This window comes from Ovis canadensis, chromosome 17 (genome assembly GCF_042477335.2).
Source record: "Ovis canadensis isolate MfBH-ARS-UI-01 breed Bighorn chromosome 17, ARS-UI_OviCan_v2, whole genome shotgun sequence".
Taxonomy (NCBI): domain Eukaryota; kingdom Metazoa; phylum Chordata; class Mammalia; order Artiodactyla; family Bovidae; genus Ovis; species Ovis canadensis.
This window is the reverse complement of record NC_091261.1, coordinates 45971749-45983928: the sequence shown is the minus strand read 5'-3', so window position 1 is coordinate 45983928 and position 12180 is coordinate 45971749. Positions and strand designations below refer to the sequence as shown.

Below are 12180 nucleotides of genomic sequence, written 5' to 3'. Positions count from 1 at the left end.
TCCTGTGTGCCCCCTTTCCTGTCATTTAGAATTTCTGGTTTTTTTTTTTGCATGGTATACAGCTCCTTTCTTTCAGGTGAAAATAGCAACAACCAGGAAAACAATGAGGGATTGTTTTCATCTCTCTCTTTTATTAATGGTCTTACAATATAGAAGGGCATGGAGCAGGGAGGGACATGATACACTGAAAGGGCCACAGCTCCCAGGTGGTCTACTTTCTGAGATGAGAGCATGCTTTCTCAGCAAATACCTTTGCCTTTCTGAAGAGCCCATAGCAACTTGCTGTTCACACAGTGATTCATGGTAAAAATTAATACAGGATGACTTTAACTTTAAAATAGTATTGTATCATCAAAAGAATTGTTCTAGAAATAATTTTTATGGGCAAATCATAGCACTTGCTACCTCAAAGCTATTAACATCAGTCTAAGCTACCATAAGTAATTAATGATGTATTTTGACTCTCAGTGACTGCTTTGTTTTAGGTATCTTAACATAATTTTTTAAAAGTACAAACTTAATACAGTGTTGCTAAAAGGTTACATATATTAAATTGCTTTATATTACTTTGTCTTAATCTAGAAAATAGTTATACTTTTCAAATGCATAAGTAAAAGAAAATTTATCAAAAAGTACTTTCTTATATTTTGTCATTTATCTATTAGTGAGCTAGGTTTTTTGGGAGGAATATTACAAATTTTATAAGTGACTATAAACTTTTCATAAAAAATGGTCAAATATAGAATACCATGTACTGAAGCGTATTTAATGGTGTTCTTTAAAAGTAAGTTATTGTCTTACCAACTGCAACATAATAGTATTGATATTTGGTGGCCTATTCAATATAGATATGCCTTTAAGTAGGTTAAATTTCTCAGTTCTTTCCAACAGTATTTTAAAAGCAGAGACTGTTGATTTTTTTAAAAAGTGACTTTTCTCTGATGTAAAAAAATCATCAGTTTTCTTTGTAAGTGACTGTAACCTTTGGGAAATAGCTTAGGAATGAACTCTGAGTCTAATAAAGGTAGATTTTTTTTTCCAGAATATTCAGAAATATGGGCTTTCTGTTCCCAAAGCACTTTGTGTGTGTTTAATAAATAAAACTGTACAAAGTAGTGTAAAATGAAACAGAAAAAAAGGAAAGCAGTTTTACTTGAAACATTGTTTTACTTGATCTGATTGAAATCTGTATTTTTCTGGTGAATGACTAAAGAGAATGAATTTGAAAGGTAGGTGAAGTAGAATCAACCTCTGGTTTTAAAAATTCAAGTATTGTAAGAGGACATGTTACCATATGGAAGAAAATCTTCTCGTTTCTGAACATGATAAATGATCAACAAATTTTTATTAAAATGCTAAGGTGATCAAAAGGAAATGTATAGTGAGATCCTTTTTTTTGCATTCTTTTTTTCCAACAGCTACTATTTTGTCTTGTGGATGGATTATTTATCTCACCTATTATAATTCTCGGAATGTTGGTCTTATTTTAACACTGGTTCTTAACAGGTTATACAAGCATGGCTATATTCATATTGGTAAGTCTGAGTAATTTTTTTCTTCTGTGTAATCTGGAAATTTGTCAAGTTTATTTTGTAAACACACAATAGCTTTAAAAATTTACTTTGTTTCATGAAAGTTAAACTAATCTACCTAAAATTTCTCTAATATAGTACTCTGACTAGAGTTGAACTACCATTTGGTTATGTCCTTTATCTCGTTCTTATTTCTCAAAGTGTTTCTGTAGTAGCCTTTCAACTTTTTTGGCTTACGAGAGATCCTCATTAAAATAATTTGAAATATCTGGACACATATAAAATATGTAACTGGATATTTCTCATGATTCTACCATCCAAAGAAAATTTCTAATGCTTGATGAAGTTTTGCTTTTTTAAAAAATCTGATGCCTAAAAAATCTGTAACTAAGTGGAATCATCTTGTGTACTTCATTTTGTAGCTTTTGTTATTAATTTAACCTACTTATAAATGGGAAGTTCGCAAGTAGATAGGAGGGTATATTATTAGGAAGTCATATTCTTTGGAAAAACCCTGAACCACTGGGGAAAAAGAGGTGAGGGACCACCTAATAGAATATTTCTGCTCTTCCTTAGAGCGCCTCTTAGTGGTCATAAATAAAAGTTCTCTCAAACATAGGTAGTCTTTCATGAATTTGAGGCAATGACTGGTTCCTGGAGTCACCAAAATTAATGGAGAAAAATAGTGAACTGCTTTGGGTTCATTTAATGACTGTGCCTAATTAAGAGAATTATTCATAGGAAGTAGCTGTTAAACTAACGTTCTCAAATAATTATTTAGTAACTCAGTTCATAGTAATGATATCTATGGCACTTTTTGTTATATTTGAGGGGAAAATGACAAGATTAATAAGGCTCTAAGGATATCAGGAAAGAAGTAGGGAAAGAACATTTAATTATTGGATAAATTGAATGTGAAGATTATTTAAAGCTTTTAGGGCTCCACTGTTTTTCAAAACAATTACATTAATTGCTGCTGGGTTTTGTTTTTTTTTTTTTTCCCCTACAACAGGTTCATTTTCTTTCTCTGTTCTTTCTGGAAAAGTCATGGTTCGTGAAATCTATTATATAACAGAAGACATGTCTATTAGGTAAAAATAAATATCCATCTTAAATCTGAAATATTACAAACTTTGTTGATTATAATACTGAATTGAATATGGCTTGCTTTTTCATAGTAACAGTGTTGGATTTTCAAATAAAACCATAAGTCAGCAATCATTTTTTTCTGTGACTCAAACCTGGTGAATTGATTTTTTTTTTAAGTTTCTATCTGTGAATTAATTTAGCTAAGGTTTACACTGGCCAAAAAAATCATATTTGAATAGCAGCTTATAGAAATGAACAATCTCATATCATCCCTAGTTTTAAAAATTGAGCATTAGATTACTTGACCATTTTTGTTGTAGAATTCATTGTGGTCATTTGTTATATAAGCAAGGATCAGGGGTGTTGATATCTCTTATCCATTATCCCTTTTTTATAGATAGTCAATTTTTAGAATAATTTAACGTTAATAGCATTTCTAGTTTTACCTTATGAAAGAGATGAAAATTGAATATAATGAAAAATGATAGTTCATATGTTTGATGTATTCTGTCTTCTGTAAGCCTTGAAAGAAAAGCTTACACTATTCATGTGATTTTCTTAAAATTTGTTACTTGGATAAATTTGGAGACACTAAATTAGTTGAGAAGTGCTAGAGTTTGGCAGCACTCGTACCTCACTTATAACAGTAGAGATAACTTCTTTGTGAGTCTACAACTATTTTCAAGTTAAAAGTAAAAGTTAGGCTATAATTCCACCCTTTGGGGATATGAAGTGATATATCATTATAGAGATGAAAGAAAATCTTTAAAAGTTTTCCCTTTGTGTGCTAATATTTCCCTTTCAAGATTTGACTTTTAGTGTATATAATTTTAACTTCATTTTAAAAATATCACTTTAAAAAGAAAAAGCTTTTTCTGTTAACACTTTATTTTCCTATGTATGCTAGTGTCCAGTTTTCTGTATTTCCCTATTATCAATTTCCTGCTTTTTATAATAACTAAGAAATGAGTTAAATAAATTGTTGTTTAAGCTTTCAATTTTGTAATTTATCTTGCTAGAATTCAAGATGGATTTATAATTTTTCGGTGGTGGAAAATGTATAATCCAAAGCAGAAGCAACATGGTAAGCATCAGGGTTTCATTTTTTCATGTGTTTGAAATCTTCAGTAATATAATCAGAATTTTGATTTGTAGATGTTGAAATGTTTCACATTTTGTAATAGATAAAAATATTTTTAAAAGCTTTGGAATTTACAGAACTGATTTTAACTTCCTTGGCTGAAAATCCTTCAGTAGCTTTCCACTGCATGGTTAAATTTAGTTTCCTTAGTCTATTGTTTATTTAGGGTTATTCTCAGTATGACCCTTCTAGTCTTACCTCCTATTACATCTGTGGACTTAATCCCATACTGTGGTTAAAGTGGCTTTCCTAGCACTCTTTGATCACTCTACTAAGATACTTATCTTTTTAGCTTCTTTGCTTTATTCATACTTTTATGTAACATTGCTACTAATTCGCATTTATCTACTATGGTAAGGATGTGTAGAAAAGAGGAAATGCGTACTCTAGACTCTCTTCTGTTTCTGCTTTTTATCATCAGAATTTTATCTGAGTATATTCTGCTCACCTGTTCATTTCACAACTCTAGGTACTCCTGTCTGTGCCTGTAACTTTTCTTCTCTACGTTAACCACACCAGTGGCCTCAAGGAGGAGACCTTGTCTTTACTTTCTAGAATAGTAATTCACAAACATTTTTGATCTCAGGATTTGTTACATTCTAAATAATTGAGAATTCCGAAGAGCTTTTATTTTATTAAGTTGTATCTGTTTAATATTTGCTGCATTCAAAATTAAGCCTGGTCATTATAGAAACATTTTAATCATTAAGAAATATTTATAATCCATTACATGTTAGAATAAATAGCTCACCTTATGAAGAATAATTTTTCCAAAGCAAAACTATAGTGAGAAGACTGATATCATTTTAAATTTTGCACATATTTTAAATGTCTGTCCTAATGGAAGGTAATTGAATTCTCACCTCTGCTTTCATATTCATATACTTCTTATAGCCTTTAAAAAACCCATTGTCCACTCATTTGAAAATGACTCTTAAAAAGTCAAATATCTTAGTATAATACTATTATCAAAATAATTTTGACTTTGTGTTCCCCAAGAAAGGGTCTCAGGACCCCCCCAGAGGTCCCTGGACCATATTTTGATAACTACTTTTAAGGAGAACTTAAGTGCCGCCTGGGAGTGTAGGGTCAAAAGAGAATGAAACCCCCTCCACCTTTTCTTAGGTATGAGGACCTGTGTTTCATGCTCCCCAGTGAGATTCTGAAATGGTGGTTGCTTCTGTATGATTTTGGAAATTTCCAAATAAGTGTTGGGTTGTGTTGAGTGAGCTCCCCTAGGAATCTCATCATGATGTATACTGTTTTTTCTATGGGAAAATAGATTTAAAGTTCTGAAAGTTTTAAAACTTAGCAAAAGTTTGAGCTATCCTAAATTATTTTTAGATTTCCCGATTGTTTCACTGTTGTTTAGTCTTTTTTTTTTTTAACTTCAATCCCTTGCTCCCACATATCTTTCATCCCTCCTATATAATACATAATGTACTCTATCTACCTTGAAAATGTCGGCATTAATGGGTTAGAATTTGACATCTGCAGAGTTAATGAAACCAGAATTATTAGAAAGAATAATGGGCAAATTCCATTTCTGGAAAAGTTTTCTAAAAATTAGAGTTGTATATTAAATAATTTTGAACAGAAGCTGAGTGACTTCTTATGTTAAAAGTGTTCTGTGGACCTTTGGAAGAGACTTTTTGCAGTCTCTAATCTGTGATTGAGAATGGCTCTGTGTCATTACCTGTGATTTTGGAATTTTGGTTGTTAAACCAAGCTTTTTACCCCATTTCTTAGTAGTAACTATAAGCATTCTCACAGGAGAATAAAATGTCCTTTAGATAATATGTTATTGCATTGGGTATCTTTTGTTTTTAAGTTTTGACTTTTTATTAATATGAAATCTGAATAAATTCAGAGTTTTGAAGCACTTTCCTATATTGCTTAGGTATTGTGGAGAGAATATTCTTGATTCTTTTTTTTAATTTGACTGTAAGTCTTAAAGGTGGTACTTAATTAAAGCTATCTTACACTTTAGAGGTGGTTAAAGCTCATTCCTGAGAGCCAGGTTCTTTTGAGTTCACTTCTAGTTTCTAACACATTTACTTAATTTTGGGCATGCCCAGTATTTCTACCCTTGATTTAGTTTGAAAAGTCCATCTAGTTTGTGCCTTAGAGATAGATTACTTTAGGGGAGTATTTTACCTCAGCATGTCATGCTTCTGTTAATCTTGCAGTCTGTGTGGTAAGGTCTTGCTGTTTTGATTTAATCTTTTTTCTTTTTACATGTTGGTTAACATAAACTTGGACTTCCCTTGGCTCAGCAAGCAAGGTTACAGTGGAGCCAAAACAAAAGTTCTCTTCATTTATATAGCTTGTTTGTGGTAAAACAAACAAACCCACCCCATTTTATATTTGCATTAGAAGTTTTATTGCAGATTTTTTCCCCCTTGGTGTTTTAAAATGATAATGTGAACTGATAAAGCTGTAGGGAAATGGGTTGAGGAGGCCCATTTGACATAACACTACCCCACCCAATGCTCTTGACTCCAGAATTCCAAGGAACACAGAAAACAACCAATTTTTCTCAAAATCCATCATCAATTTGGAAACAGCTACTTTGGCCACCTCATGCGAAGAGTTGACTCATTGGAAAAGACTTTGATGTTGGGAGGGATTGGGGGCAAGAGGAGAAGGGGACGACAGAGGATGAGATGGCTGGATGGCGTCACCAACTCGATGGACATGAGTTTGAGTAAACTCCGGGAGTTGGTGATGGACAGGGAGGCCTGGCATGCTGTGATTCATGGGGTTGCAAAGTGTTGGACATGACTGAGCGACTGAACTGAAATGAACTGGACTGAATGTCCTCAAAGCCACCTCATTTTGCAGATGGAAAAATCATAAATTCCTGTGATTATAGCTGTTAAAATCAGGACAAAAACCCAGGTCTACTAACTTCTAGTCTAGTGTCCCTTGTATTTATTAAATAGCCTAGTCAAATGTGGCCCAAGAGGGTTCTTGAAGATTCTTATGTATAAATAAACATTTATCACAGCTTATCAGAGGAATGAAGGCATTTGCAGTATCCAGAGGTAACTGCAGGTTGTAAACTAGGCCTCCTGGGATTGCCCACTTCAGAATTTTCATTGATATGAGGGATGCCCTCTTAAATTGTTTATAGTCTTTTGTTTTAAAGAAAATAATTACTTCATTTTATCATGAAGTGTTAACATCTCCTTAAAGTGGTTTGCTCTTCACCAAAATTCTTGAATAAGGGTCAAGAATAACTGATCCAAGTTCTTTAAGAAAGAGACTAGCTAGACATGCACCTTCTTATCCAGAGGAATTCTTAGATTATTAAGGAGTGAAAAGGTGATGGTAAAGTATGTCCCTATTATTTTGTTGCTTAGAAGTTTTAGCCTAATATTATCTAGTACTATTAAATTTGTAGCCTCTAAATCTTGTTTGTTAAATACATGAAGGAAATAAAAATCCCTGAACAATTTTTGAAAGGTCAATAGACTTGATTCTGAGTATATTACAAGGCCTTGGTAGCGCTTGGTAGCACTTAGATTTTTTGCTACAAATAACATGTGTCCCAATTGCATAATTAAATAGTGCCTTTTTCCTGAATTCCCTTTGGAGAATAAGTCTCAATTAGCTATTTGTTCAGGAGACTTACACTGTTCTACAACATTTATTTACTTTTTTCCCTCATAAATTAACTGCTTGTTAAGGGCCTTATATGTCTGTACTTATATCTATTGGGCGATGCTTACTCCTTGAAAGGAAAGCTATGACAAACCTAGACAGAGACATCACTTTGCCAAGAAAGGTCCATACAGTCAAAGCCATGATTTTTCCAGTAACCATATATGGATGTGAGAGTTGGACTGTCGAGAAGTTCCAGTGCCGAAGAATTGATGCTTTCACACTATGGTACTGGAAAAGGCTCTTGAGAGTCCCTTGGACAGTAAGGAGATCAAACTGGTCAATCCTAAAGGAAATTAACCCTGAATATTCATTAGACTGATGCTAAAACTGAAGCTCAGATGCGAACAGCCCACTCATTGGAAAAGACCCTGATGCTGGGAAAGATTGAGGGCAGGAAGAGAAGGGGGCGACAGAGGATGAGATGGTTAGATAGCATCGCTGACTCAATGGACGTGAGTTTGAGCAAACTCTGGGAGATAGTGGAGGACAGAGGAGCCTGGTGTGCAACAGTCCTTGGGGTTGCAAAGAGTTGGACATAACTTAGCAGCTGAATAACAATGAACAACTTTATTAACAAATGAATTTGGGAAGCTCATCATATGAATGTTAGATGACAAGAAGTATGAGAAGAAGATTTCTGCCTTCAAGTGTGGAACATTATTAATGTAGAGAGATTTAAAAGAACCAGTTGATTATACCTTTCTTAAATTATGTATTAATTAAAATTTTCTGTTTGACTCCAAGTGTCATCAGAATGAATGAAACCTAAAAATTTCCAGGAGAGATAAATGTCAGTGAGAAATCTAGTGTTACCAGAATTTAACAATTAAATACTGTGTTTAAAGTATGACTGTTGATCAGTTTTTTGTAAAATGCCAAGAAATACCTGGACCCTTCTGATACATTTTTGTTTTCAGGGGTTAATAACATTTTTGCTTTTGTAATAGCCATTATATTTATTGATAAAATTGATAAGTAATTCTACTTTGTGTTTAAAAAGAACTAGTATTTGGAGACCTGGATTTTAGTCTTCCTCTGAGTTATATAATTTTGGGCTCTGACTGCTAGGTTTGTTGTGAGGATTAAATTAAATTCTCTGAGTAAAGTGGCTAGAATAGTACCTAGAACATAGCAACTGTTCAATAGAGATGAGCTGTTTTTATTATTATGATGAACATTATATCATACTATGAAATGAAAGATTATTTAAAAAGAAGAAAATTTGTTATAAATCAACATGACTAGTAAGAATTTGACCTGCTAAGGCAAGAGAACTAGTATTTATGGTGTAATCATCTTACACGTAGGCAGAGGTATTCTCATTTTATAGAGAGAATGAGGCTAAGGGTGGTTAATGTACTGCCTTAGATCATAACATTTGCAAACAATGTTACAGGAATTCAGTCTTACATCCTTTTTACTGTTTATTTACTGTCTTTTTCTGGTTCCTAGAGAATCTAGTGTAGGTTTTCCCAATTTTTTTTTTTTCCCCCCCAAAGAGGCTGTATGTGTGTGTTGCTGAAATTCGGCCTCTGCACACTGGTGCTGGATTAAATCTCAGAGTCAGAGTTGTGGATGAAGTTGAGAGAAATAATTTCATTGCTTTGCCAGGCTAGAGGAGCTAATGTCCTCAAGACTGTGTGTCCCACCTTGGAGAGAGTCTTACAGTGTTCAAAGGGCAGGGTGTGATCAGCTCACAGACATTCTTCTCATTGGTTGGTGGTAGGGTAATGGGGAGTCAGCGTCATCACCCTTCTGGTTTTAGCTGGTCTGCGGTTTACGTGCTAGTGGACAGCATACAGTTAACTTCTTCCCCCTTATAGGGATTTCAGTATCTGCAGAAGAGTTCAGAGGACATGGCTCAGCCCTTGAGGAAGAACTAAAGGTCCCTGACTTTGTGTAATGGCTAAACTATTATTATTTTGTCTTGCTTGATTTTTAATACAGTTACATCTTTTATTTGAAATTATTATTAATATTTGAGCCTACAATTCATGAAATCTTTGTTTTAGCATTGTGTAGTTTTTAAAAACAAACTATTATTTGTAAAGTCATAGTTTCTGTGATGCACAAGTTCAAATACCAGTGTGATATTTTAATGCATTATAACTTGAACATTTTACTACGTCTATTTTAGTATACACTTATGGCTATATTGGGGTAAAGTTTTACTCTGTAAATGGCACTGTGCTCTTGGCATAAAATCTCTTTGTTGTTATACAACTGGGATGTAGAAATTCAGATTGTTTTGGAATGCCAAGCTGAAATACTATAGTGACATCAGCTTTTTCTCTTTGTTTTGTCAATGTTTTATTACTTTAAAAATATAATTCCTTTTTGTCAGAATTCTATTTTAAAATAAATCATTTGAGTTACTTTAGCTTTGGAAAAGAATTTGACTTAAAACTTTAACTAAAGTTTTTAAAAAGTTGACTAAAAACTTTTTTTTTAAATTGATATCTTTAGATCCAAAAGCAGAAACTAGATTATACATCACAGTCAATGACTTTGAATTTCATGTCTATAATCGTTCGGATCTTTATGGACATCTTCAAGAATTGTTTGGTTTGGAGCCAACAATAATTCCACCCAAGAAAGAAGATGATAAAACACGAGAAAATGGAAGAACAAGAACCCAGTCCAAAATTGAAAGGTTGATGTCATACTTGAATTTTATTAATCTCCAACATTTAAATACCTGCTTTTATTAGAATATTATTAACACTGTTCACCTAAACACAGCCTAATCTTACTTTGTAGATTAACTAAAACTTATATTTTTATAATTATAAAATTCTTTAAAAATTATATAGAATAATATAGAATAGAATTATGTAAAATATATAGAATTATGTAAAAAAGATTAGATCTCAGCTTAAGCTGTCCAGTCTGCTCTGCTTACCAGTTATACTTCTCTCATGTTGATAACTACTGCCATCAATTTGTTTTTTATTCTTTTAAATACACACACATAAGTCTAAACATTATTTTTCATGCAAAGTTAAAAGCACATTGTATTTCCTTCCTGATCACTTGCCCAGTCCCCATCTCTTCGAGAGAGAAAAGCTTCATTTAATTTTTTTCATCTGATTGATGACTGTCATTTATAACTTTATTGTTACTTCTGTCTTGGGTATTCCTTTGGAAAAGGTGTATGGATTCATTACATATTCTAATGTATTGTCTATAGATTATAAGGTAGTCAAACATGTATCTGCTGATACTTTTTAAGTTGACCTGTCTTTATACTTAGAAATGTCTCTTAATAGCAGGCTTTCCTGGTGGCTCAGATGGTAAAGACTTTCCTGCAATGCAGGATCCCTGGGTCTGGAAGATCCTCTGGAGAAGGAAATGGCAACCCACTCCAGTAATCTTGCCTGGAGAATTCCATGAACAGAGGAGCCAGGCAGGCTACAGCCCATGGGGTTGCAAAGAGTCAGGCATGACTGAGCAACTATCACTCACAAGTCTAAAAATACATATACATAGTTAAGGTGCATATACAATTATATAATTTCATTTTATTGGTTTTTAGGTTCTGTGTTCTGTTTCATTGACCTATTCATTTTCTTTCACCAGTACCACAGTGTGTTGATTTCTGTAGCTTTGTAGTTAAGTTTTGAAATCAACTGAAGTCATTCCTCCAATGTTGCTTTTCTCCTTCATTATTTTCTTGGCTATTCTTGATCTTTTGCTTCTTCAAATAAACTTTAGAATCCACTTGGCAATATTCACAGAATAACTTGTTGAGATTTCAGTAGGGATTGCATTGAATCTATAAATCAAGTTGGGAAGAACTGACATCTTGACAGTGTTGTGTCTTCCTTTCAGTGAACATGGAATGTCTTCTAATTATTTAGTTCTCTTTGATATCTTTCATCAGAGTTTTTTAGTTTTCCTCACATAGATCTTATATAAAAATTGTTAAATATACACCTAAGTATTTAATTTTCTGTGGTGCTAAAGTATAGTAATATGTTTTACATTTCAAAATCCATTTGCTCATTACTAGTATATAGGAAAGTGATTGATACTTGTATATTACTAATCTTATATCTTGCAACCTTGCTATAGTTACTTATTAGTTCTAAGAGTATTTTTGGTCACTTCTTTCCAACTTTTCTACATGGATGATTGTGTCAGCTGCAAGGAAAGACTCTTATTTCATCTTATTTCTTCCTTCTTAGTCTGTATACCTTTTCTTTCCTGTTTTTTTTTTTTTTTTGGTCTTATTGCAGTAGCTAGAGCACTTCTAGTACAAATCTCGAGAAAAATGATGACAAGGAACATCCTTGCTTTGTGCCTAGTTTTTGTGGGAAAACTTCCAGTTTCTCACTATTAAGTATGATGTTAACTGTAGTTTTTTTTGTTATTCTTTATCAAGTTGAGGAAGTCCACCTCTATTCATAGTTTACCATGAGGTTTTAATCATGAGTAAATATTGGATTTTGTCAAATTTTTTTGTATCTCTTGATATGATCCTTTGATTTTTCACTTTTAGGCTGTTGATTTTTGAATGTTGAAGCAGCCTTGTACACAAAGTAGTTTTTTTTTAAGATTAATTTATGTATGGATGTGTTGGGTCTTCATTGCTGCGTGTGAGCTTTTTCTAGTTGCAGTGCCTGGTCTTCTCATTTCAGTGGCTTCTCTTTGCAGAGCATAGGTTCTACAGAATGCAGACTTCAGTAGTTGTGCTCTAGAGCTCGGGCTCAGTAGTTGTGGTGCGCAGGCTTAGTTAGTCTGAGGCAT

General features: G+C 33.2%; 1 protein-coding gene across 9 annotated transcripts in view; it reads left to right on the top strand.

Annotated features, from left to right (window-relative positions):
- BLTP1 (bridge-like lipid transfer protein family member 1) overlaps positions 1-12180 on the top strand; it is a 202584-nt gene that overhangs the window by 20232 nt on the left and 170172 nt on the right. For all 9 annotated transcript variants that reach the window (XM_069557468.1, XM_069557472.1, XM_069557473.1 and 6 more), the window contains 4 exons: positions 1419-1535; positions 2545-2623; positions 3641-3705; positions 9898-10084. In XM_069557468.1, the coding sequence (XP_069413569.1) occupies positions 1419-1535; positions 2545-2623; positions 3641-3705; positions 9898-10084 (448 nt within the window). The remainder of the gene's footprint in view (positions 1-1418; positions 1536-2544; positions 2624-3640; positions 3706-9897; positions 10085-12180) is intronic.